Source organism: Cuculus canorus, chromosome 9 (genome assembly GCF_017976375.1).
Source record: "Cuculus canorus isolate bCucCan1 chromosome 9, bCucCan1.pri, whole genome shotgun sequence".
Lineage (NCBI taxonomy): Eukaryota > Metazoa > Chordata > Aves > Cuculiformes > Cuculidae > Cuculus > Cuculus canorus.
The window spans coordinates 25,672,775-25,699,461 of record NC_071409.1 but is presented as its reverse complement, the minus strand read 5'-3'; the positions used below and the strand labels follow the sequence as shown (position 1 = coordinate 25,699,461).

The 26,687-nt window shown below is 43.6% G+C and overlaps 1 protein-coding gene across 7 annotated transcripts in view; it reads left to right on the top strand.

Annotated features, from left to right (window-relative positions):
• The window catches only part of TSC22D2 (TSC22 domain family member 2), a 29,080-nt gene extending 6,951 nt beyond the window's left edge, over positions 1-22,129 (top strand). Inside the window, exons 2-4 of one of the 7 annotated variants that reach the window (XR_008451157.1) lie at positions 6,679-6,883; positions 7,636-7,715; positions 8,925-9,239. Coding sequence is in view for 5 of the 7 variants with exons in the window: in XM_009567693.2 (XP_009565988.1) it covers positions 12,688-12,759; positions 20,535-20,586; positions 21,370-21,630 (385 nt within the window). In the remaining 2 variants the exon portion in view is untranslated. Of the gene's footprint in view, positions 1-6,060; positions 6,406-6,675; positions 6,884-7,635; positions 7,716-8,924; positions 9,240-12,687; positions 12,797-20,534; positions 20,587-21,369 lie in introns of those variants that run through there. The other 6 variants (XR_008451156.1, XM_009567693.2, XM_054073869.1 and 3 more) reach the window with 6 other exon arrangements.
• The last annotated feature ends 4,558 nt before the right edge of the window (positions 22,130-26,687 follow it).

Here is a 26,687-nt window from a genome sequence, read left to right as displayed (position 1 = left end):
TTGTGCAGAGCTCTTCACAGAGTATCTTGCTCTGCTGCATCACATATGTGCGTAGCATACTGAGCTCTGGAGACAGTGTCCTTAATGTACAGACAGGACTGGGCATGGGCATTAATGTGACTTCGGTAAGGGTTTCCTCATGTATTGCCCTACGTGCATAGGTTATTGTACTCCTAAAGAAAAAAGAAAGTATTCTGCTGGTACATACCTGGATTACATTATTATTGAATGCTGTCCCTTTCTTCATTTGGCTCCTAAACTTAGTGGACACTTGAGCTCTACTGCCCTGCAGACTTGGATGTTTTCAGCCCTCCTCCTGTTGCAGGATTGTTCTTAGGGTGTTTGTAGGAGCAAGTGAGAATTGGACGTGGACAGATATGCTCCAGTCATGAGGGTCAGAACAACAGTATTGAAAAAACAGCTGAGGTAGACCTTCCAAGGTGGGTGTTACAGTTGGTGGTATTAGCTGGTGGTTAATGCAAACCAAACTCTAGTTGCCAGTGTGTGCTTTTTGATGTACTTTCTATAAGAAAAATCACACCAGGTAACTCCAACACTGCACCAGTTTCTAGACTATGGAAACCGTGTCCTGCTGTGCATCCAGCTTTTGAGTGTTACAGGATATCTGAGCAGAGGAATGTGCTTGCTCACTCGGCAGCTCTGTTTCCCAGTTTAAAGGTGCAAATGCCTTTGTTAAGGAGTCCCCAATACATTCTTAAAATTAGTGAGCTAAAAGTGTTTCGGATGAGATTGTTATTAAAGGGGGGAATATGCTTGCAAGAAATGCACAGAGTGAAACAGTTAAGTTTTGTTCAGAGGCTGTAGTGTACCATCTCAGAAATAAATGGTTCTCTGTGCCTCGCTTTCCAAAGTGTTCAGCTCAGCTGCTGCGGATTCTTTTTTTTTGCTCCCCTATAGAAGAGTGCAAGTGTTTCGTGGTCAACTCATTTCTGAATGCTGTCTTGTATCGTAGAAATAACAGCATAAGTTTCCTGGAAGCTTTTTAAACTTCTCGTTAAAAGCTGAATATTCCAGTATTTAGGGTTTTTTTGAGTAGGCAGGACTTCCAGACTGCTCTCAAACTGCTGAGAACGACATTTCTCTCGGGCTGTGCATTTTCACGGCACCAGAGGTGCTGGTTATCTTTCATTACTTCAGGCATTGCTGTAGTAGAAAGGAGTTGTTCCCTGTTGCTGTACTGGATATTTGAATATTGGCCCGTTGAGGCACTGTATTAAGTTTTCATTTTTAAAGCGAGTGATTAGCAGCTTCTGCTGCTCCTGGAGAATGCCAGCATTGTTTGTGCTTTCTGTGTTTCAGCAAAGATTCTGTAAGAAACTTCCGTGGGACTCCTCTTGCTAAAGTACCACTGGTTTAGTTCTGGCAGATCAATCCGGATTGTCAGCCACAGGTGTCTACTTTATTCCTATATCTGACAAAGTGTGAAGACAGAAGTATTTATAGTAACAGCAAAAACTACTGTCTTCTGAGAGGGTTCTCGGACAGCAAAGGTCACCTGAAGTGCAGTGTAAGGTTCTGTCTTCACTCCTCTTCTTGAATATCCCTCAATCTTTAAAGTTCATGCTTTATAAATATCAGTATATGTTGAATGCTAGTCAATAATCTAGCAATAATCTGGTTTTACTTGAGCAGGGAAGGTGGTTCACTCAGCCTTGTGAAGGACAGCTGGATGCTTGTCTGAAGTTTTTTGTCATGCAAAATAATTATTCCAAGTGGTTATTTGTATATCTGTTATCCCTTGGAAGGTAGGAGTAACGCATTTGTGTCCTGGCAGTTTGCTTTTGAATGCTCTGAGTGGCCCAGGGAGAAGGTAGAAATAGTAACTGATACCACTGAGACGTGTCAGCTGTCTGGCACAGCAACAGCGGGCACGTTTGACTGGTGCTCACTAATGATTACAAACCAAAATAGAGATCTGTGTCAACTGCAGAAACCAGTCATGGAATCACAGATGGGGTGAGGCTGGCAGGGACCTCTGCAGGTTGTCATGTCCAGCCCTGCTTAAGTAGGGGCACTCAGTACTGGTTGCTCAGGACCAGGTGGCTTCTGAATATCTCCAGGGATGGAGACTCTGCCACCAGCCTGGGGCAGGGCTCTGGCACCTTCACAGCAACAAAGCATCTCTGAATGTCCAGAGGGCCCCTCTTGTGTGTCTGTTTGTGTCTGCAGCCTCTCATCCTGTCCCTAGGCACCACTGGAAAGAGCCTGTCCCTGTCTTCCTGCCACCTTCCCTTCAGATGAGGTGCCCTGGTGCCTGCAGGCTGACCAGTCCCACCTCGCTCAGCCTTTCCTTGTAGGAGAGAAGCTGTCTTGTCACTTCATTACTCTTGCAGCCTTTTGTTGGACTCTCCCCAGTATGTCCATATCTCCCTTGTACTGAAGAGCCCAGCACTGGACACAGCCCTCCAGGTGCAGCCTCACCACTGCTGGATGGAGCAGAGATCCAGGGTCCCCTCCCTCGACTGCTGGCAGTGCTTTTGCCTAATGAAGCCCAGGATACCATCCTTCTTTTCCCAGGGAAATGGATGAGTCTCCATCCCTGGGGGTATTTAAAGGGCTTATAGGTGTGATACTTAAGGATGTGGTTTAGTGATGAAGTTGGCAGTGTGAGGTTAAGGGCTGGGCTCGGTTTTCAAAGTCTTTTCCAACCTAAATGATTCTGTGATTCTGCAGCAAGGACCGAATCCTGACCCTTCTCATTCTTGGGGGGGACGAGTGGGGTATGTATGTGGGTTGGCAATGGAGAAGAGCAGAGTAGATAAGAAATGAGATACTGGTTTCATGAAGTATCTGAAGATTTTGTATCCCTCTAGATCAAGTTTAACTTGGCTGGTTTATTGGAGGATGGGTGATTAAAAAATGAGGGTTGAAAAAGTCCTGCTTGCTTCGGTGTCAAGTTATTTCGGCTATTTGTGTAGGAGTGAAGATGACAAATCCTGGGAATGTCTCCTATGTGGAACACTGTTTGGTGGGTGCAAGGACTGTAAATACCTTGACCAACCCTACAAATGCCTTTATAAAAATACTATTTTTCTAAGCCCAGCATTGAGCTCCCAGAGAGTGCTTCAGTTAGAGCTTAGGCTGAGTACAGGCTGGAGCCAAGCTTGCAGAGCTGTGAAGAATTTGTTAATGGTGCAGAAAGGCAAACAAGTAAGTTTGTGATGTGCTGTGGACCAAACCATGCCAATACATGGTCTAGGTTCTAATATCTTTTAAAAAACTTTATTATTTAATTTTAAATGCTTGCTAAGAGCTGCTTTCTTGACCCCTGTCACATATGTAAATGCAGGTGGGATTTGACTGAATCTCCTTGAATCCATTTTCTTCTACTTGCTTTTTTCCTCCAGATACTGAAATATTTTGTTGTGAGAAACCCAGGGAACACTTGTATTTATAGATAACTGAAATATCTTAAAGTGCTGTACTGCTACTTCACGGAAAAGAAAAAAAAATCTCATTTAGGGGCTGTTTTCTTTGAAAACTAATACTGGAGCCAGCTGCTCCGCTGTGCAAGGCCACTTTCACCAATAATCTGAAGCAGCTTTCCCTTTCCTCAGTAGATTTGAGGAAATCTGGGCTTGTGGGCAGAGCAGGCAGCAGGATCCTAATCCTCTCCAATAACGTGTTCATACATGTTAATAAATGCCTTTTTCTTTCCCAGCCAAGTTGTATAAAAGTCAATATTTTTAAGAGTTTTGACATCTCTTCCAGATTTTTGTATGTATAATTCAGTACGAGCAAATGTGGATCTTTTTAGTTCAGAAATATGGAATGGGTGTTGGTTTCACTGCCTCCTTTCATCCAGCGTGTTAGGGTCCGCTTTTTAAATGCGTTCTAAGCTCGCTCTCTTGAACGGGGTAATCTACAGAAAGATAATATGGCATAGTGATGCTCACTGGCAAGTTACAACAGATGCTGAAGGACTTTGGCCCTTGTGAGGTAAAGTTCAAGATGTTTTTTGAAACAGTGTAAGTTATTTTCTAGAAGGGTTTGTTTTTTTTCTTTTAAGCTTGTCTCAAGTCATCCAAACTTGGATAACTTTGATGGGCTTTTTTGTGGCTTTTCTTTAAAACTACTTAAAAGTGGCAAGAACTCCTGACTGGGTCAAGCAAAGACTCCAATATTAAGTTTATCACCTAATCTATAGTCGCTTCTCTTTGAACATGGGCTCTCTGGTTTTTTTTTTCTTGATGTTAGGCTGTGCATTGTGTGAGCTATGTTGTTTTGTCTCCTCCCTCCAAGAGCTGAAGGTTAACTTTACCCAGTAAAAAGCCAAGCCATTAGTGTGAGAGACCTTCCACTTGTTCACTTATGTGTTTTGATTTGAGAACAGGAACTCTCAGAGTAGTCCGTACACAGCCTGTGAGATTGTCGTTAAACATCAGCCTGACTGACAACCGTGACAGCCTTCACCAAACAGCCTTGCTTTGTTAGCGCGCAGTGTTTTAATGAGTGCATCTGTGATGATGCTGCTGCTGCAGGGAGGAGGAGCGGAGCATGATAGTTACCTGGCTGTAACAGAAGTGCTTCAACAGGAGATGAATGAAGAGGCTCTGGGTTTACCAAATGAGGAGATGGGATGTGGAGGGTGGAAAACATCCTCAGCGACTCCTGAACAACTTTAAAGCTACTAATGGTTGCAGGGTTGTCTGCCATATGGGACTCCTGAGGTTTGAGGACCAGTTTCTGGGACCTAAGAGTGTTGTACCCTAGAGTTTTGAGTTGCAGCTGTTGAAACCAGAAAGCAGTAAGAAGAAATTTAGAAGATTTGAGCATTTGCATTGTTCTTTCTGCGATCAGCGTCAAGTAGTTATAGCAGAGTTTACTATTTGAGCTCTTCAGCAAAGCTGCTTCATAGTACTGAATGACTATTAGCTAACAAAGGTAATTTTATTTTTATTTATTAATATAATTAGTACTGACTGCTGTTATTCGGTTATGTCTTACGGCAAGGTGCCACCATTTTATTGATCCAGGGCTTTTATTGAACAGGAAACACGATGCCCAATGAGCCCGGCTGATTTTGGCCAGCATATTTAAACTTTTAACTCTTTCTATAAAGAAACTTGGACTCCCACTTTCAAAGAATGTAATTGAATCAAGGGATATGTCTTATTTTTCACGTTCCAGTGCTCTGATGATATAGTGTCTGCCAGAGACTTGGAAGGCAGAAACTACAAAGTGATGGTGATCAGAGAAGGCTTTGAATTACTGGTAGCAAAACTTGGTGGACTTAAGTGGATAGTATGGTGCAGCTCCACCTAAAACATCTAGGCTGGTTTGCTTCTGTAAAGCAAATCTCAACGAAATGGCTGTGCTAAAGAATGTCTTGTACTAGCTGTTCTCTGGATTATATGGTAGAAGAGACTATCCTGATTTCACAGCTGTGAACTTTGTATTTACAGAAGTCTTGTTGGTACTAAATTATCATAACCCATTAAGAAGGGATTTGAATTTAATATTGTCAAAATGCCAGATTTCCATGTTGGGTTTTTGTGGTTAGTAGTTAAATCCTTTAGAAAACAAACAACCAAAGAACCCTTGCTGCTGTTTATCGGGTAATGAAAAGTGGAGAAGTGAGCCTACATTACCTTTGTCACAGAAATCGGTCTTGTCTTGGGTCTGTCAGTTCAGTAACAGCATGAAATGATGTTGTGCATCTGCTCTAATTTGGTACAAGACTGTTAAAGGCTTTAAGTGTGTTTTAAAATGCAAAGGTGAGTCAAGTGTAAAAGTGTTTTCTACAACTATTCAGCGCTGGGACAAGGGAAGAAATTGTTGGCATCTCTCTTGTATGACTGAGGAGAATGATGATTGTCCTTAGGAGAAGGCACATGGTGATAATGGTGGCTGCTCTTTGTTCAGGGTGGGCTGGAGCATTTGGGAGGCTTTGAACTATTGCTCACGAAACGCTCAAGTTATTCCCTACACCCCAGTGGTCTGACTGTGGTTCGTGTTGATCTAACGTGCTCTGTGCATGCTGCATTCCTTTACCAGTTTTTGTACTGGTGGTTTTATTATTTTCCTCAGCATTTGTAGGGATGGGGAAATGTCGCTGGTGTCTCTTTTTTTAAGAGAGCCAAGCCCCCAGAGCAGGGGAGAGTTGATGCCAGCATCTCAGCACAGCAAGCAACCAGTGAAATCTGCCGTTCATGCTCGCCCTTTCCACCTGGGACAGTCCTCTCCCTTGCATGTCTCCTTAGAGATGTATGGTCAGTGCAGAAGTTCATGTTCCAAAACCCTCTTTTGAGAGCAAGGTGAAGAAAGTATGGGGCTACTGCTGTGATCGTTGCTGTGGAAAGGAAGATGCAGCTCTGGTAGCAGAGTCTGGTTCTTTCTCTTCTGATACTTGAAATCCAGATATGAGTTTGAGATGCAGCTGGCTGAAATGGAGCTTCCTTGTCGTATTCCAGGTGATAAGCTGCTTAGTTCTCTGAGTAGTTATCTGAAGGGGATTTTTGTCATTACTGAAACTGTTGGGAGGTGATGTGTCTGTTGTTTGATCGCAGCTGAACCTGAGTGCTGGTGCTAATGACTGTATAGTACAGCTGGCTTGTCTTTCATATCCTTCTTGAATTCAGTTTCAGAACTACTGTTAAACGTGTCCTTGTTTGGTGATTTTTAGCACTTAAATCTGTCTCTTGATTTTTCCAGCAGAGATGGGATCTACGCAGTGTGCTTTCTCTCCACTGGTGTTTTTCTGTAGAAGTAGCTAGTGACCTCTTTTAAAGCCTGTCATGGTGGCTGAGAGACACTGCCCCCAAACCTGTCATGCAGGTTGCTGACTGAGTCAGCCTTTCCTGTCATCTGTCACTAGAATGCACCTACACCCGAAGGTACCAGCGCCTCATTCTTTTCTAGGGTATGTATTTTGATTATAATGGCTGTAAAGAGCTACGTGAAGAGAATATGTAATTAAACACAGAACAGAAGAGCTTCAATCTTGACATATTTTTCCTTAATTGCACATTGACTTCCCCACGTTTGTCTCCTCTGCAAAGCTTTGTACTCTGATTGCTCTGTTTTGCAGGTGGAGACTTATTAAATAGAACTGATTCAAAGTTGCAGTTGATTTAAATAGTAGGCGATATAAATAAAAATGTGAAGCATCTTTTAAAAGAAGAGGGGTGGAAAAGGAATCCTGTTCCCAGTGAAAGCAAAATCTCCAAATGCCATAAATGTTACTGGGAGTTTCTTGATAAGCTGTGATCAGGGGATAGCAAAACCCCTGGTTCAGATCCTAAATAAATGACCTCGAGTGTTTTGATTTGGAGACGAGCTGCAATCAGTCTCCATTGCAGTTCATGGCTAGCTATCTAGTTAAACACAGCCTCTGCTGGTAGTCAGTAGGACACCTAACTATCAACTAGCTTAGGTTTGAAATGTTTCAATAATACATCCAGTCTTTTATAAACTTCAGAAGCTAACAAGGGATTAATTTGTTGTCCTTTAGTGCACATCAAAGTGGATTCTGTGGCCTTACCTTCCTATTGCTTTTTTTTTTGATGCTTTGATTCTTTATTGATCACAACAGTCAAAATACATCTGTGTATGCTGATATTTCTCTTCAGTAAGCTCATACTGTGCTTACCATTGTGTTTCTCTATTGTTTAGTTCTGACATCGCATAAAGGTGAAATACTTTCATTTGTTGGCTTCATCTGTAGGCTGATTCTGAGTCACCCCTTTCTCCAGGTAATTAGTTTACATTTGGCACCACACCAGCAATGTAGAAGTACGAAATAACATACTAGCATCTTCTCTTTTGGGAACCTGTCTGAAGAACATGTTTTTGCTTACAAGCGCGTTGCCAGGCTCTCATAGCTTTCTGTGCAAAGAGCAGGGAGCTAGAAGCTTGCCGTTGAATTCCTAGTCCTGTGATACAGCACTGTATGATTCGTGACTCGCTTCTAAGAGCAGGAGCACAGAGCAACAGATGTTTAGCTGATCCTTTGGAATGCTAAACTTGATGTTTCAGTATGAGTGTAGTCTGCAGCTTGGAAGAATTTTGGTTTAGAATGGTCATTTCTCACTTTCTACAAAAGAAGACGGGAACTTTACTGTTGAATGGAAAGGCAATTTGATTTCAAAGTATAAACTAGCCTCTTTCTCTACGTATTTCTTTTGTATTTCATAGTTACATTGAGTTCCTGTAAGAGTTAATCCTATGCTAAGGCAGAACTTCTGCTTTGAAGTTCTTGCTAGCAGGGTCCTTAATTCTCAAGGAGTTGAGAGGTGGTTGAGTGGGCTGGCCAAGAGACTTCAGGGCCTGATGTCCTTCGGAGCAATAGCAGCTTGATCTCTTTGGGAATGACAAGTATAGGAATGCCACTACTTCTGTAACAAGTCTTCTCTGTTCCCTGCTGATTGTGTGGAAAATGGTTCTGATGTGTAGTTTAAACTTTCTTTGCTGCAATTAAACCCTGTAATGTTTGTGCTGTCCTTATACGTACAGGTATGAGAACAAGTCTTCTCCTTTCTAGATACTTTAAACTATGCGAAGCGTATAAGTGTCTCTTTCACTTCTTTTAGATTTACGTAGTGGGTGGCTCTGTTGGAAAAAAATCAGAGTATGACATCTCTGCTAGTAGTCTTGCCTGGACTTCAGTTGGCTGATATCTTTCTGTAGAGCTGGTATCCAAAACTGGCCATAAAAGTCTAAGTTAAGGGCTCAGAAGGGCTGAATCAAGCAAGATCTCAGTTAGTATGTGTATGTCCTGCCTAAGAGGAGTATTGCAAGCTTGACACCTTTGCAAGATTCTTATTTTAACTTCTGTTTAGATTCTCTCCTGCAGAATTGCAGTCAGCTACTTGTTCCATGTTTTGTGCTTGTGCAGCTGATTATTGCTCCAGAGCAAAGTACTTCATGCTTATCCTTATTGAACTGCATCCTTTTTATTTCAGACCATAGCTCCAGTTGGGCAAGATCTTCCTGAATTCTATTCCTGCTGTCCAGAGTGCTTGTTAGATCATCTGCAGGTGTAAAGATAGTCTGTACTCCACTGTGCAAGTCGTGGATTAAAGTATCCCATAACACACTCGGAGGAGACCCTGGAGAGCTCGGTTTGATGCATCCTTCCACTCTTCCACTGAACTGTTGGAGAGCCACATGTACAGAGTAGTTACCAGTGGTGGACCCGCTTTGTATAAGCAGCGTTCTAACTTACAAACACATCGTGCAAGATGGCATTAAAAATCCCCCTAATTGTGTAACATGGTTGCATTTTCTGTGTTCTTTTTCTACGAGGCCTGTTCATTTTTCTCATAAGGAATTTCTGTGTGATATAAGCTTCTGAAAGGCTGTCCGTGCTGGCCTGCTGCTGTCGAGATAATATTAAATACGTGGTTCTGCTTTGCTCTGGTTTTCCTTTGAGGTGCTGAGCACAGGCTGTTTAGCCTGCTGTTCTTCAAAGAAAGATACTTAGGCCTTTTTAATCCTGTGAATCTTTCCTGTTTTCAAAGCTAATGAGAATAAGAGACAGTGATATTGAGAGAGAGAACTGTTGGATGCAATCTAAGGTGAAGTTTTTACTTTGCCACTTTGAGGTGGGAGGTGAAAAGCGTGTGGTATTCTTCACATGTTCCTCTTTGTTGACCTTGATTGCTGATGTTAGCCAGTAGTGTGAAGATTGAAACATAGCTTCAGTTGTGTCATGAACAACAGCGTTAGTATTCCTCCTTCAGAGGCAGTAGCTGGGAAAAAGGCATCTGTTTGGCAGCATCTGTGTGCCAGGCTGATACCCAGAGCTCCCAAAGCCAGTATCATCACTTAAACTAAAAGGCATTTAATTGTATACTTGAAAACTTGCCAGCTTTCACGGGCATGGCTTCTAGCAAAGCAGAGCTCTCTGGAATAAAGGTTGTGTTTAGCACGTGATTCCCCCTGGCTGTGGGAGGATAGTCCTTCAAATATGAGGTGAGGCTTTGAATGTGGTTTAGACTTCCCTTTTAAAGGAACAACTTGAAGTTTCAAGTATCGGAAGAACTGAATGAGTTATCAAATTTCTGTTGTCTGAAAACTGTTAGAAACTGCAACATCAGAACATGTGGTGAATATTGACATTAGTGAGCTATTAAAGGAAAGAAATATACTATGTGTTGTAGGATTTGTCTGTAGAGACACAGTGGCAGTTTTCACCAGTCAAGATGCAGTGTGAATGTTCAGACGCGCTAAGCTAGTTGACTGTCATAGTCTCTAGGGCCAGAATTGAGCCTCTCTGTCCCTGAGAATACCTGTTCTCCTCTCCTACCAGAGATGGAGGAAGAGGAGTGCGTGGGGCACCTCCTGGGAAAGAGCAGATAAGCTCTGGGTCTGAGGTTCCGCATTGGGAACCCCCCTTTCCACCTAGCTCTTGGCTCCACTCTGCCAATCTGCCACCAACTGGGACCGAGTCTGGAGCTCTTGGATCTGGCCGTCTGCTGGGGACAGGACCCAAGGAAGCTGCTTTTCTGGTCCAGGTTGTCCCTATATTGGGTTCATGTAGTCTAAGGGGGACTGCTGGTGTCTCAGCTGTGATGCAGTGGCAGCAGGCCAATTTATACTGATAATATGAGCCATTTTCTGAATTGTTTCTGGTAATTCTCTTAACTTTTTAGTGTTTGTTGTGGTTAAAAAATAAGTGCCTCAGCATTCAGAAGTTAATTGTAATAGTGCAGACCTGCACGTCGGGCATCACTCGTGTTAACTCTGTGCCTTGCTTTTCCTGTTTAGGTACTACTCCCCCTCCAATTAACATCCTGCTAAAACATAGCTACAGAGTAGAAAATGTCCTTTTAATCGTCTGCAGTAATGCAAAAGCTATTTCAGCAGCAGGGGTTACAAATGAGAATTTAATTTTTTCATATCATCCCAGATACTCGCTTAAGAATAGTACGCGAATATACAGTGTATAGGGTATCAGCTTAAAAATAGACCATATGAAATACATGCCATGTGGTTATAAACCACAACTTTTTATACCTTGCTGCGAGTAAATTTATCTTGGAAGCTAAATGGCTTTCTATTTACAGTCACTTTCTGAGGAAGAGACTTTTCGCATACTCCTCACAGACAACTGAATTAGGAAGAAGAGCTTGGGCCTCGTCCCTCCCTTCAACGAAGGAATGTTCCCTTGATCTGCAGATGCCAATTGCTTTCCATCTGTTAACTCCCTGTATCACTTGGATGCCCTTCAGCGATTGTGTTGCTCCCCGTATCACTAGCTGTGATTAGTTGTCACTCAAGTGTGCAGTGCTTCTTGTGAAAACATAAGTAATACCAACATCAGAGCATGATATTTATCAGCCTGATCAAGCAACTTCCCCAGCGGGTTTTCAGCTAAATTCCAGACTCGCAAGGAATTGCTTTTGAAGGATAGAGTGGTGAGGGTAGGAGAATGAGTGGCAGACACTTCAAACAAGTGACTCCATGTCATTGCTGATGTGCAAGTGTTGTTATCCTTGTGAGGATTTTTGGTTTACGTGAGAATCGCAGCCCTTCAGATAAATAGTGTTTTGTTATCATGCTGCTTCTGTCATTTTGTGTTTTGTTTTATGATTTCAACTACACAGTAATTGTACTTAAAACAACTGTCTTCGAGTTTATTATTTTCACTTAAGAAGTATTCTTGTCATGAACTTAGAAAAGGGATGGGCATCTGTGCTTCTAACATTGGTATAAACTCACTTTAAAACCGGCTTTGGAAGGAATACGAACTAATACTGACTTGTCTGAGATTTTTCAGCTAAGCTGTTGCATTCTGTAGGGCTGGTGCAGCCGTACCAGCGTAGGGGTGAACTGCTGCACTGATAAATGGGGTTGCAGGGGTTTTGTGTACCACTCCTATGCAGCCACCAGCAGAGAAGGGTTTTGACTTTGTGCCTCGTCCAGTACCTTGTGAACAGTTAGTGTTCTGATGAGACTTGGGAGAATCAAGATCTTTCAGTTACACTCTGGGTTCAAGTGCTCTCTATAGGGTGAGTGTGTGTGGAACAATGAGGGTCAGGCTGGCCTGGCACTGGTGATAGAACCTGGGATGAAGTTTCCAGCAGGGTGCCTGGTGCCTGCTGAAGCGCTTCGACGGGCTGCTCGGCACCGCGCCTCCGACAGCTGCCCCATTGCGCTTCAAGAAGCATGAGGATGACTATGACAGCCCCTTATAAAGTTAGTGATAGTTTAGATTCCACTTACCAATATTAACTTGACCTGATTTTTGGTTGTAACTTAATCTGTCGCAGCTTGATTGTGGCGTATTTAGGTCTGACTCGTAGGTCAGCTTGGAGAACTTGTGCGTTTTGTATATATGGGTGTTGAAACATGGAAAATGGGAAAGGTATCTGGATTCAGGTGTGTGTAGCATTAGAGTGGTGTGCAGCTCACCCGCAGAGGGTTTGTCTGCATGACCTGAGATGCTTCATTAATGGCATTTTACAGTAGCAACTTGAAATAGCATGAAAATCCATAGGGCTCAAGGATTACTTTTTGGATCACTGTGTTCATAATGGAAATTCACAGAAACAGTAAAGCCTTTCGGTCATTAAACTGTTCTTAAGGCATTCTGCGAAGTGTTAACTTTTGGAGATAAATTTAACCTATCTGGACAGCTGTAATGTAATGCAGGTTGAATAAGAGAGTATTTTTATTACGTACCCGTTTTCAATGTGTCTGTTTGATTCTTGGATCTCATAGGAATCCGTCAACTGCATTCTACCAAGCGTTCCATTTCAGCAAGTTACGCGAGTCAAAGACCTTCTGGGATAGGTATGAATGCTTACGTATGGAATGCATACGTGCTGAGGTATGCATGAACAGCTTCGCTCTATGCAAGTTTCTCGTCATTTTTGTTTGCACAGAACTCCTGCTTGTGTTTAGAACTTCACCTTGGACTGAAAGCAGTCATGGAAGTGAACTATTTGTACTGAAACTTAAAAACTAAAGAGGTCTACAATACAACATGATATTGTTTTTTACCCTTTCCATTATGCATGTGTTGTACGTGATATGTGAGCTCAAAGAGTTTAATGCTAGTTCCATCCTAGCTGGCCTTTGCTGAAATATTTACAGCTTCCTTTTCCAAAATTAAGGAAACTTTTTGGCATTGTGGCTATTGAGTCCTAGATCAGAAAACAAGTTGTGAAAATGTTATAGTTAAACCCAATTCTGGCAAAGTTAAAATCTTTCTGTCTCAAAACCAGGAAAGGAAGCTTTCTGGCTTGCTTTCATTCTGCTTAAGTAAGCTTGATGGGTATCAAACATGAACTGTGACAAGACCCGAGGATGAAGTAAACCAACTAAGTTAGCATTGAACTCATGGCGAGAAACTGCAATGAAGTGCAACAAAGTCATGTCTGTTACAGTTATGACTTGTCAGAGATGCATTACTAATTCACTGGTAGCTGCGAACTGTTTCTTTCCTGCACTTTAATGATTTTTGAATGTGGTTTTTTTTGTCAGCATTAAGTTGAAGCCTTGGTGATTATGTGACTTCGTGCGTTGTGATGCTGTGGCTTGTCACAATACTTCTGCTTATCAAGCTTGGTGGAAGCTATTGAAGTATTGATAACTGGTTCATCATTGTACTGGCTGTGTTTGACTTGAGGCTTTTCACCTTGCAAAGCTTAACCGAATCCGTTGAAGTTTGCTTGACAACAGTTTGTATAGTGCACACCACCGATAGTTAAAAGTAATGCTATTGCATCCTGCTCTAGTTTTTGCTGCAGTGCCTGTGTTAGGCTGTTTCAAAAGCACATCTTCCTTTTCTAGCAGAAACTTGCACCAATTTGCATTTGTGCTTTAAGCTCTGGGTGATGCCACTTTCCTGTATGTATGGGACAGAGTTGGTCATTTGGTTCATTATTGAATTGAGATAAACTTCAGGGCCTTGAATACAAATTTGGTAGTTGGAGAAAAAGCACACTTTGATGTCACTTTCTCTGTTATTATGTCACCTGACTTGAAATAAGTCTTAAGATGGGGAAGTTGATTCAGAAAACCCTAAAATAGAATAGTTTCATATTAATATTGAAGGCTTCACAAATCTGAGGTTTATGTACAACGTCTGAAGGAAGCTCTGGAAGTGTGGGATATAGATAAACATTGCATTCAGGTAGAAGAATATTAGTGCCTTCCGTTAAAAAGTCTTGCATTTTTGCTGTTGAACATTCAGTGGTAAAAACAAGTATTTCTAAAAATGTAGAAGGGAATTCATCAGGATTAATGCAAGTTTTAAAGTTCTCATCCCAAGGCTTTGGGATTTCGCAGGTTTTGTATTTACACCCCGATTGTTAGATTGTCTTGATCACATTATGTAGTTTTGCTTGACTAGATGACTGAAACTGGGAAGCTTTCAAGGATAAATTTCCATTGGCAGCCTGATGGAGGGAGCTCCAAGGGTGAAGCCGGTCCTGGGCAGCGCTGCAGGATAGGGCTTGTGGGGAAGCTCGGCAGTGTTGATCTGCCACTGCTTTGTCCAGTGGCAGCAGGACAGGGTGGCGTCTGAGGCAGGGGGGATCTGGTGTCAGGCTGGAGTTCAGTAATAAGTGCAGTGGTTTGAGGCTTTTTTGCGATCTCTGGTTTGTGAAAGAGAAGTCTCTGCCAATAAACAATAAGCTCTTCTGATTTTCTCAGAATCCCTTTGTTTCCACCTTCCAAACTGTAGGGGTTAACACGCTTCCACAAGGATCTCAAGCCCACATTGTGTGGCTCCTTCAGCAGTTTGTGAGCCTCCGGGCCTTCAGTCAGGAGACTTCAGTGTGAGTATAGTAGGAACCCTCCCTGTTTAACATCAGTGGGGTTTCCTAAGAAACATGGGTTATTCTCCTATGAACAGCCACCTCTTGGGACTGTCTGAAGTCAGCAAAGCCAACCACTGGCTATTGCAATAAACCCTAAAATATTGCTCAGTTGCCTCACTAAAATCGAGACCCATTTCTTTCCCTGAGCCACAGTAGCAGGGAGGGTGCTGGGGGCATTCAAACCAATTCCTGAAATGCATGTTGTTACTGAGGCGTTTACAAGAAGCCTGCAAATAGTTTCACGCATAGTGTTCACGTAGGGTGTTGCTAAGGGCGCAGGTCTTGGGGGGGGTCTTTCTTTTCAGCTGGCATGGTTATGGAGAGGATTAAGGAGAATAATGGCTTCCTGGCATATTGATGCAAGTCTGGATGGCTGCTCTCCTGCACCTGGATTGCCTGTGTGTGGAAACAGTGCCATAGGACCTTTAGATGGGCTTGCCAGAAACACAGGCAGTGTTGGTAAAGCTGAATTCGGTGCAGTAGGATTTATGTTTCCATTGCATTTTTGTGTGAAGCTTAAACCTTCACAATATAAATTAACTCTCAAAATGTGGATTTTCTCCATACATCAGCACCCAGATAAATGTATTCCAAGTGTTGCTAGTAAACGTCTTTGTTCTTATGTAAATGTGTTGAATGATAGGCTTTAGGTAACTAGTGGCATGAGGTGAATGGTGTAGGAGCTGCTGATGCTCAGATTTACAAGAAATATCAAGAGCAAGAAAACTCACATGTTCCAGCAGTCTTTTGGGGTGACTTGCTGCTAAGAAGTTCCTTGGAAGTGGTTATGCAGGTCATTGGTAGCATGGCTGAACACAGAGCATGGGCTGTGTTACTGACTGAAAAACCTGAAGCTTCAAGGTTAGCTTACATCATCCAGTCAGCAGGGTTTGCAGTCTCATTTAAATGTGAAACATTATTAACTGGTCTGGTAAGTGACAGTGCCAAAGTAGGGCTGATTATAACTCTTGTTCCCGACGCATCCAACGTTGGTGCAAAACGCACACACTACTGAGGACTGTGGAATCTCTAAAAATGAACCACCGTGTTCTTTTTTTAATCATGCCAAGTAAATTAAGCTGCAAATGCCTCTGCTTTGAAGTTTGATGCCTAGTCTTTCTACCTGGACTTCGAAGTGAATGTTGACGTTGAGAACCTGTCTCTTAGGAGGGTGACAGTTGCACCTAAAGATATTAATGGTGAAAACACTAAGCTGAGCAGAATGGCGTTTGTTGAATTCACCGCTGAAACAGATCTTGATGCCTACAACTGTGAGCTGATGTTGAAGGTTACATTCTCTTCCAACCACTAACAAGTTAACATTAATACGTTAACCTTTTTTGCTGACATTAACATTTTTTTACCATCTTCTGATCTGCTTCTCATTTTTTCCATTAGTCACTTATTTAATTCACTTTCCAATTCTGTGAATGGTGTTTTTCAAGTTTTGAAGTAGTCTATAGTGAGTGCACTTTTCTTGAGCTGCAAAACTAAGCTTTAGAAAGAATGCTTATCTGATCATTCTATGATAACTACATTTTCACTGGTATGTGTTCTGCTAACAGGGTTACCAAACATGTTTTTAACAATATTATAGTTTGTTGATGATGCTGAAACGACTTTTCTTAATATCATAGAGTCATGGTTTGGGTTGGAAGGGACCTTAAAGCCCATCCAGTGCCACCCCTGCCATGGGCAGGGACACCTCCCACTGGATCAGGGGCTCCAAGGCCCATCCAACCTGGCCTGGAACCCCTCCAGGGATGGGGCAGCCACCACTCCCCTGGGCAGCCTGGGCCAGGGCCTCCTCACACTCATTGTGAAGAATTTCTTATGATATCCTGCCATACTCTTGGGATCAAATGTCTGCATAGAAAAAGTTTTTGCAGCAGTGAAGTCAGAATTAAACAGAGACTTTTAAGAATGCAGTTCACTGTGGGAAGTGTGACTGCTCTATGTTGTGTAACATGCATTAGAAATCCGACTTGCACTGAGACGTAACAGTTCTCTTCCTGTTTTCTTAATCTGTATGTGCATGATGGTCCAAGACTCTTCCTGCACTGTGTGTGCAAGACATTTGAAACAAAAACTTTACAGTGCTGTTCTTGAGTTACAGGTACATTTTCTCTATGTGCATACAACACAAGGTAGAGAATGCTGTGGTGCAACTGTAAGCATTGATACACCTTGTTCCGAACACTGCCTACTTGATTGTGAATTATAGCAAAGCAGTGTTGTTAGCAGTCCAAAAAAATAGTTTCCCCTTGGTCTTTCAAAGTAAACTGGAACACCCAGAGAAGTCATGGATGTCCTACCCCTGGAGGCGTTCCAGTGCCAGGCTGGATGGGGCTTTGGGAGCCTGGGCCAATGGGAGGTGTCCCTGCCCATGGCAGGGAGTAGAACTGGATGGTCTTTGAGGTCCCTCCTGCCCAAACCATTCTGTGATTCTATAAAAATGTGAAAATATTTAAGGCAATTGGATTTTTTTAAACAATCAAAATGAGGATTTCTCAGACTAAAGAGTTTTGCCTGTCTGGTGTATAAGGTAGAAAAAAGTTAGGTTTACCATTCATCTCTGGAAAAGGCAAAGGGTATTTGGAACCCTTGGTCATTTTTGCTGTCTCTAAATCTTGCCATGTTCTTGGTGGATTTCGGAATTACCTCAGTGTACTGATACCACCTCGGTTTGGACAGAGCCTTCGTTTACGTAGCCTTAATATGGAGGTCCAAGCCAAACAGGATTGTTCTCTTGAATCGCAGTCTGTGTGCGTGGCAGCTCTTTGGCTGCAAAGCTCAGTTTGAGCAGGGACAAAAAAATCTGCATGTCTACTGTATCCCTCTCAGCTGCCTGGTGTTACTTGATGTGGATTTTTGTTCGTGCATCACAGCTGTGGCAGTAGTTGTCAGAGTTGGGCAGTTCCTGGAGCAGTCAACTTGGACTAAAAGCATGGCAGAGCAATTGGTCTTTTTTTTTTTCATAAGAGCAAAACAGTGTCTTTCCACTTCTAACTCAAGAATTTGCAAGTGAGGCATTGGATATGCAGTGAGTGGTGCACTCGGAATGTATCGAACTCTTTCCAATTATGCTCTATGAAGAGTAAGTTAACAGATTCGTTATTGTTTTTTTCTAGCCTTTTCGTAAGGACTGGGTTGTATCTGTAAGTTTCACTCTGCAGCTGTGGCATAAAATATTCTAATGCAAACTGGGATTTGCTATCAACAGCTCAGAATTTGAGAAAATACAAAATCTTGAGATTTGGCAGCGTATTTGGATTGTATCATCAGAACAGCTGGCGCTGGAGCACTCTGCTTCAGAACATCTCCCAGGAGCTATTTGTTGTGGGGAGCACAACAGGATGAGTACAGGACAGAATCATATGGGAATCGTGCTAGCATAAGGTACAATTCCCATCTGCTTTTAGAAGGTGAACTCGCATAGTCATCAGGGTAGAACCACACCTGGCTAACTGGAGGCGGCTCTGCTGGTGTGGAAGCTCTCCTGGGGTGGGCGGTGGCCTCGTGGTCCCACACTGCTGACCCAAGATGAGCTGGATGGACACCAGGGTTTGTGCAGGGAGCAGGTCTGGGGTCCTGGCTCGCTACTTCTATAATAGCGTAAGCTGCTCTGGGGATAAAGGCAACAGGAACACTGAGGCGAATAACAATAGTGTACAAACTCCTGACGGCTTTCAGCATTGTCTGTTGGCATCACCTTAAATGTAAAACACGGGTGCGAAAGCGAGAGTTTCTCTGGCTGCATTCAAATCACACTTACAGGAGGGACAGTTCTTATATGCACATTGTGGATGCTGCACTCGTTGCAAGGGTTTGGAGCATGGGAAAGGTGTGTCTGCAGCATGCCACAAAGGTATGAGTGTTCCAAGTTGATCGGCCCAGACTGCCTGTCTTCCACCCCAGAGGCTTTTTTTCCTGGAACTGATCGAATGCCCTCGCTTTGAGTGGTGCAGTGGACTTTATTTTTTGAGTAATCACACTGTAAAATAGTTGAGACAGGAGCAGAACAAAGTCTCAGTTTAACCAGCAAAGTATTGACCAAAGGTGTGGAATTGCCCAGAAGAGATGTGGAAGCAGGTCCCACTCCAAAACGTGCTGTTTGCTTTCCTTTTGCTCCTCTTGTCCTTATCTCTTCTGAGCTGCCTCCCTTACTTCTGGAGTGCTGTTCCCAAAAGGCTGCGTCAGGGACACGGAGCAGGCCTAGGGGATTCAGTGACTCTGGAACACAGACCTTTTTGGCAGTTTCAGATAGATCTGAAACATGTTAATTCAAGGTGGAAATGAACACTTAACATTGTCATGAATAATAAATACTTTTTATTCAGTGGAGATTCACCAGAAACGTGGCTTGAAAGAAGCCGAGAGGGGAGTAAGACATAGGAACAATTTTCACTTGAAATGGGCGTTACAACTTTTGATTTTGGTCATGGCTTTGTTCAGTGTAGAAATAGAGGCTGTTATCCCCTCGGTCTGAAAAGCTGGTGCCCCTCTGGTTGTAAGTGTTTGGTACTGGTTACTGACAGTTGTGCATTTCTCAAAATAGTGTCACATTCTTTCAGAAGTTGGGCTTTGTTTCACATTTGTCACTAATACTGCTGAGCATATTGCCCATGCTGCTTTTAAAAAGCCTCAAGGAGTTTTTTCTTACCTCCTGGTTCCAGTGAATGTTACGTGTTTTCAGAGAGACTTCCCAAGTTTGCGAGTTTTCCTGCACGTTCAGTTCTTTTAAGTGTCGCTGCACGTTGCTGATAGCTTCCTTCGCTGGGGAGCTTTATCAGTCCTTATCAGGCAGGCCTGACAAATAGTTCAAGAACTGTCGTCTTGCGTTGAACCCGGAGCTGGGGAGTAAAGCCAGACCTAGTATGGGAGGGCGGTGTGGCTGTGGGGTTCTGCCCCGCTGCTCTCGTGCCCGCCCAGGGAGAGCTGCAGGTCCTCTCCAGAGACACCACCTTCCTGAAGTTACAACTCCAGGGAGTGAGGAGTGAGCAGCTGGCTTGCGCTCAGGTATTGTGACTTGAAAACAGACCAAAAGGCCTGAATTGCCATGAGCAGGGGTTTAAAGATGTGCTTCAACATCTTGTTTGGCACTGTTAAATACTCATTGGTATACAGCTGAAATGTTTTGTTGGGCTCTAACAGGCTGGTTGTTTTCTGTGCTTTATAAATGTAATCTAGCAAAAATAAAACTAGAGGCAAGGACTGCAAATATCCCATGAATTCCTATTCTCCCCGGTGAAGAGAGCTCAAAAATGGGGCAAAGAATGAAAACAGTAAATCTGCATTTTATTCTAATGCATTATTTTGACTCTGGGTGTCATAAGCATAGTCTGAGGAATCTGAAGCAAAGGAGTGGAACAGCTTGCCCACAGCAGTGGTGGCTGCCCCATCCCTGGAGGGGTTCCAGGCCAGGTTGGAAGGAGCTTGGAGCAGCCTGATCCAGTGGGAGGTGTCCCTTCCTGTGGCAGGGGTGGGACTGGATGGACTTTAAGGTCCTTTCCAACCCAACCCATTCTGTGATTCTAGAAGCATCTCTTGAAAGCTCCAGCAGGACTGTGTAGGGGGACTGAGGGCGGACGGACTCCCATGATTGCGTAGTGAATTCTGGAATCTGAAGCTTTACCCCCCTTGGCAAAAGCGTGTTCTAGGAGTCCCGCGGGTGCCAGTGGGTGCGTAGTTCGACTTGAATGATGCAGTAATGCTCACAAAATTTTCTCCTTATATTTGCAGTGCATCTGGTGCAAGCGTTGTTGCCATTGACAACAAAATAGAACAGGCAATGGTAAGTAAAAAAATGTTGTTCTTTATAATAGGATTAGTGGTTCATCCCTGCACATAAGTTTCCAGCTGCATTTTGTTTATGTGGGTCATGACATCCCTTCAGTTGGGTCAGACTGAGGCCATCATTTGAGAAAAGACTTTTTTTTCTGTACCACCTCTGGAATGACCATGAACCAGGATTGCTTTTTCTGTTGGCCCAGAAGTGTTCTGAAGTGAATTTTTCCAATGAATTTCTGTGAATGAGCTGATTGAACTTAAAAGGGTGCTGAAAATAAGCAGCACATCTAAGTCTTACGTTAGCAAGGTTGTTTATTAGTTTTTCTTAGTTGTCGCTTAGGCTGTGCTGTCCTTGACATTTTGTTCAGCTGGAGTTAGCTGGATTTTTTGCTCGCTGGCTTAGAGGCTTTCTTCTTTCTTTGTTCTCATACACCTCAGTGCCTGGGATTGTGCAATGCAGGCTCCTACCTCCAGGTCAAGGCTGTGGAGCTGATGCTTCCATTCTGAGCAGCTGGACCGTAATTCTAGTCCTTGTCTTCAGCGTCACCGAGGTGACCAGAACTTGATGCTGAATGCTGGAAACAAAGCATTCAATGTGAGGGCCACTTCAGAGTGAATTAAAAAGCGAGGTTGTTTGCTCTTGAAGGCTAATTTATTCATGTATTTTTAGTGACGAGTGCCTTCGTTTTCCAGGCTTCGGTGAAAGCAGTAGGGCAGCAAATGCTGGGGCTGGAGCGGGCAGGAACTGTTCTTTTGCTCCGTGTAACTGTTCGCTTGTTCTTCACAGGATCTAGTGAAAAGCCATTTGATGTATGCAGTAAGAGAAGAAGTGGAAGTCCTGAAGGAACAAATAAAAGAATTAGTTGAAAGAAACTCTTTACTTGAACGGGAAAACGCACTGTTAAAATCTCTTTCAAACAATGAGCAGTTATCCCAACTTTCAACCCAACAGGCCAATCCTAGTAGCACTTCACAGGCGCAGACAGTGATAGCACAGCCTCCGCAGCCAACGCAACCTCCACAGCAGCCGAATGTCTCCTCAGCGTAAAGCTTTCTTGCCTCCTTTGAAAACACACACAAACCTGAGAGCAGTCTGTCCTTGTGTGCCACTGATGTTCTCTCCACTCTATATGAGCGCGCGTAGCCATGCTTCTGTTGTGTGTTTGGCCTTGTCAGTATTAGACAATCACTCTACGAGAGCTGTCCCTCATGATGTGGCACAGAGCGCAGCTGGTGGCCCTCGAGTCACCAGCGCGCAGGGGAAGTCGTAGGCGGAGTGGTTAATGCAAAGAATGTTTGCTTGGTGTGCAGGAGTGAGGTCTGTAAGAGCTTTAGTGGCTCTCCAAGGTTTCCCTTTCCCATGGATTACTTTGAGCCTTGCTGTCTGGTAAGAAGTAACAACTCCTCTGAAGAGCCACTCTTCTTTCAATATAAGTAACGTTTGCCTACATTAGTTTCATTTATTTGTTTTATTTATTACGGGGCTGCTATTTTCATAATGTACATGAACAACGTCACAGAACTTTTTGGATTTGTTTTTTTTTTTTTTTTAATAAATGTATGTATCAGTAAAACGATAGATGGGATTGCGTTTAATAGAGAAAAAATGTTTAGGCAATAATTGAACAAAAGAATCCTGGCATATTTCTAACACTAATGGCAATTTACCCTTTGGTATTTATTTACGGTAGCAAAGAACCAGCTTGAATGTAAATTTTGTATAGAGTGTAAGTATGAAGACCATAGTGCATCTGTACAGGTAGTCACCAGTTATTGTGATATAATAAATAATTGATGGGCTATTTTGATGAAGAAAACTTTGCTCATTTCTGTTTCTACTTTCTAATAGAAATTGCCATGATTCCTCTGCTTTTTGACATTTCGTATCATTACTTTTTTTTTTTTGGGTGGGAATAAAAAGCTGTGAAATTGTTCAACCTACTTTGTAACCAAAGAAGCAAAGCTGTGTAATTGAGGTTTGGTTTGGTTTTTTTTTTTTTATTTTATAATGCACATTCTTTATGTATTTTTATTTAGTGTTTTCTCATTCACAAACTTTCTTTGCTGTCTAGCATGATCTGCATGACCTATAATCTTTGAACCACTTTCGTACCTCATGTTTTTATCCAGCACTCTTATTGTAATATGTAATAGTCTGTGAACAATGTCAAATAAAAAAGAACGGCCGGTGTTGGTGGAGCTGAGCTGGTGCGCTCTGCACTAGTTGTTTAAACAAAATAAATGAAGTGAGCCATCTTTTGTTCATTTAAAATGGTGTTTTGAATTTCGTATGCAGAAAACGTTTTGTTACATTGCAGATTTTAATGTATTTAATAAATGCAACATGCAGATTAAGTGCAGTGTATACTGAGTATTTAAATTAAAAATGTACATTTCATAAATACAGTTTCAAGAGAGACCATCATTTCTGTAAACTAACGCAGTGTGTCAAAGCGATGTAGAAATATATATATTTTAACACATTTTCTGGAATTAAACTGCAATTTTGAATTTTGTTTGGCTGTAGATGTTACAGTGCCAGTGAATTCAGTGGAGAAAGGTAATTCCAGGGAGACAGCGATGAAATTGTAACTGCTTCTCTTGCAACAGCCTTTTTCCTTTATTCTAGGAAAAGCGCAGTTTTGGTGCTCTCTGTGGCCCTGGTGGTTTGGGTTTTTGCCCTGCTTTAGGTAAATTAATGTTTGGCTACTGACATTTTGGTGTCTTGGTGGGTTAAAGCCAAGAATTCACTTCTAGGAAATGCCTACAGGAGTGAACTCCCCAGCGTGCCTTCCCAGCTCGCCGCTGCCTGTTCCATCGAGTTGTCCGCAAACGTTTGGTTCGGTATCTTATCCTTGTACGTGCCTGGCTCCGGTCAGGTTTGTGTTGGGTAAAACAAAGGAAGCAACACTGGAAACTACTGTTTTTCATGCCTTCTGACCTCGAGGAAGCATCCTTGGCCTGTGCTTGAGGAGCTTTGAGCATCGCACCTTCCTGGTAAGCAGCAGCTCACAACAACAGGGTGTGTGTAATATATAGGTGGGTGTGTATCAGGTTGGATCAAAAACAACTGCTGGTTTGGATGTAAACTGTGATGCTTACTTTGGATTAAACTTGCATTTAACTGTTCATGCTGTTACACCATTTTGAAGTGTGAAATTTGCTCTATTTATGCTAACGGCTTTGGTTTCACTGTTTATTCTTTTTTATATCACACTGTCAAATTAAAGATGGAACAAAAGCAAAGTCAGAAGATTTTGTATGCGTTCAAAAGGGGGTGTGAAGCAGGGAAACTGCTGACACTATCACCACAGGCCTTGGCCAGGGCTCGTCAATGAACGTACAGCTCAGCATTGACTCTCAAAATTCTGTTAACAGCAATGAGAGCCTGGAAGATGAGGAGGATTGCCGATGTCCTTCCGTGGTCGACAATAACCAGTTGTTGAGGGCCGGGACTGAAGCAGGCCCGTACAAAATGACTTTAGAGGTTGCAGAAGAACTCAACGCTGACCATTCAACAGTTGCTTGACATTTGCAACTGGAAAATCAGAAAAGCTCAAGAAATGGGTGCTGCAGGAACTGAGTGGAAGTCGAGCGAACTGCCATTACAAAGTCTGCTCTGTGCATTTCTTGATTGCGTTGTGACGTGACAGAAACAGATCCAGCAGTGCCTGGATCAAAGCGGAGCACTAAAAGCCTTCTCCAAACCAAAGCTGCATAAAAAAAAGGTAATGGTCTCCCTGTGTGTTTTCCACTGCCAAACAGCAGCTCCAAAGAATTTGTCAGTTCCAGGACTCCAGAAGGGGTAAATAGACTGTTTCTTGTGGGCAGAAACACGTAGTCTAATGGTTCTTCTTTTTATTAATAGATTTTATTCTTGAGATACAGCTACTTTGAAATTGATGGTTAAAAATGGGAATTGCCTTTTGCACCAACCTAATCTTTCTCCCACTGGAGTAATACACTAAAAGGATTTTTCCTTCAGTCGTAGATGGTGCTTTTGGCCCGCTGTAAGCACACGTCTACTGCTGTGAATCCTTCAGTGGAACCAGATCTTTGCACTCAAATTAGAATATTTCCATAGCTAAGGGTGTTTTCTCCAGTGTGGTCAGAAGCTCAGTCCAGTTCTGCAGAAGGACATATGTGTGTTCGGATCCTGTCTGATTCGCCAGCTGCTCAAGTAAGTACAAAGGGATGAAAGTCCTTCAGATGCTTAAAATGTTTAAGGAGAGAACACTGTCAATTCACTCCTAAGAAGTGAGATAAGATGGAGACATTTGAAATGTGACCAAAGCTGTTGGTGTCCTGCTGCACATAAAAGCAGCCAATGAGAAGCCCGTCCTGAGCGTTTCTGCGTTCTCGGGGAACTGTGTCTGCGGGGCTCCTCTCCCTCTCGCATTGTGCTCGTAACCTCATTGTGTGGCAGAGGCTTTGTGTGAGCTCTGCCGCACGGTGACGGTTGGATCCACTGACGCACAGGTAGTAAATCTGCTGAAAAGGGGATAAAACAAACTGATCCTTTTAGAAATCCATTGTTCACTTTGCGCCACTCCTGTCAGGTCTGGGTTTGGTTTTAGTTTTCTCCTCCTGCTAAGTTGTATTCAGCCATAAATGCCGGCTCCGCTTGCGGTGTGTGAGCACTGTACGAGGGCAGAAAACAGCCTTTGAATTGCTGCCTCTTCCCGAGACGCCGTCCCAGGCTGCCGCCTGAGGAAAGAAAGGACTAGCGGTTACCCAGGGTGAGGAGATCATTGTGATGTTCTTCAGCGTGTGATACTAGAGCAGGAAGAAAGGTTTGACTAACGGTAGTGCTGCTGTCGGGATGTGTCAGCCGAGTGCCGCTTTGTGCACACGGTGTCTCCCGCTACTCTAAATCCTTCCTTTGTTGTCCTTCCGTGTGACGACACCACCCAACCGTGCGCCAGTGTTTGCATCGCATCCGCCTGAGCGATGGAGACCGTGCTCGGGGTCCGGCTGAGCCGAGCGCCCGGTGCTCCTGCTGCTCCGTGTCCACTGCTCTCTTCTGGGTGCTCTTCAGGGAAATATCAGTGAGTGGAAGTGAGCGCTAAGGCGCAATGCTGTCCTCTGCGGGAAGCAGTGCTGGTGCATATTCCTGCAATACATGCCTTTGGAATGATTCCATAGCCTCAATATAAGGACTAGTGCAGGTTGGAGTGAGGTGGGGCTTGGTCTCTTCTCCCAAGTGACAGGCAGTAGGACAAGAGGGAATGGCCTCAGATTGCACCAGGGCAGGTTCAGATTGGATATTAGGAGCAATCTCTTCACCAAAAGGATTCTCAGGTACTGGAACAGCTGCCCAGGGTTGAGTCCCCATCCCTGGAGGGGGTTAAAAGGTGGGTGAATGAGGTGCTCAGGGATCTGGTTTAGGAGTGGACAGGGATGGTTGGGGTTGATGATCTCAAAGGTCTTTTCCAACCAAATGAGTCTGTGATTCTATGATTCTAATTCTGTTACCGGAGGAGACTTTATAGTGACCTTCCAGTACCTGAAGGGGCTACGAGAAAGCTGGGGAGGGGCTGTTCACAAAGGCTTGTGGGGATTGGACGAGGGGCAATGGGTGTAAACTGGAGAGGGGCAGATTTAGACTGGATATAAGGAGGAATTTCATCACCATGAAGGTGATGAGGCCCTGGCCCAGGGTGCCCAAAGCAATGGTGGCTGCCCCATCCCTGGAGGGGTTCCAGGCCAGGTTGGATGGGCCTTGGAGCCCCTGATCCCATGGGAGGTGTCCGTGCCCATGGCAGGGGGAAGGACTGGATGGACTTTCAGAGAGGGAATCAAATGCTTTCTGGAAAGGGAATGAGCCCCCACACTGTGCTTGTGCTGTTCAGCCCAGAGAGAACACTGAGAGGGGATCTCCTCAATGCTGATCAGTATCTGACAGGCGGGGGGAGGAGGACGGGGCCAGACTCTGGCCAGTGGTGTCCAGTGACAGGACAAGGGGCAACGGGCCTGGAAGCGAAGCCACCACGGGGCTTTGGCCACCAGGCGCAGGGTGAGCAGACGCTCCCCATCACGCAGCTCTTACAGTGCTCTGCCATGCCTCTCCCCTGCCTGCCTTTCCCTGGCACGTATGCTACATCA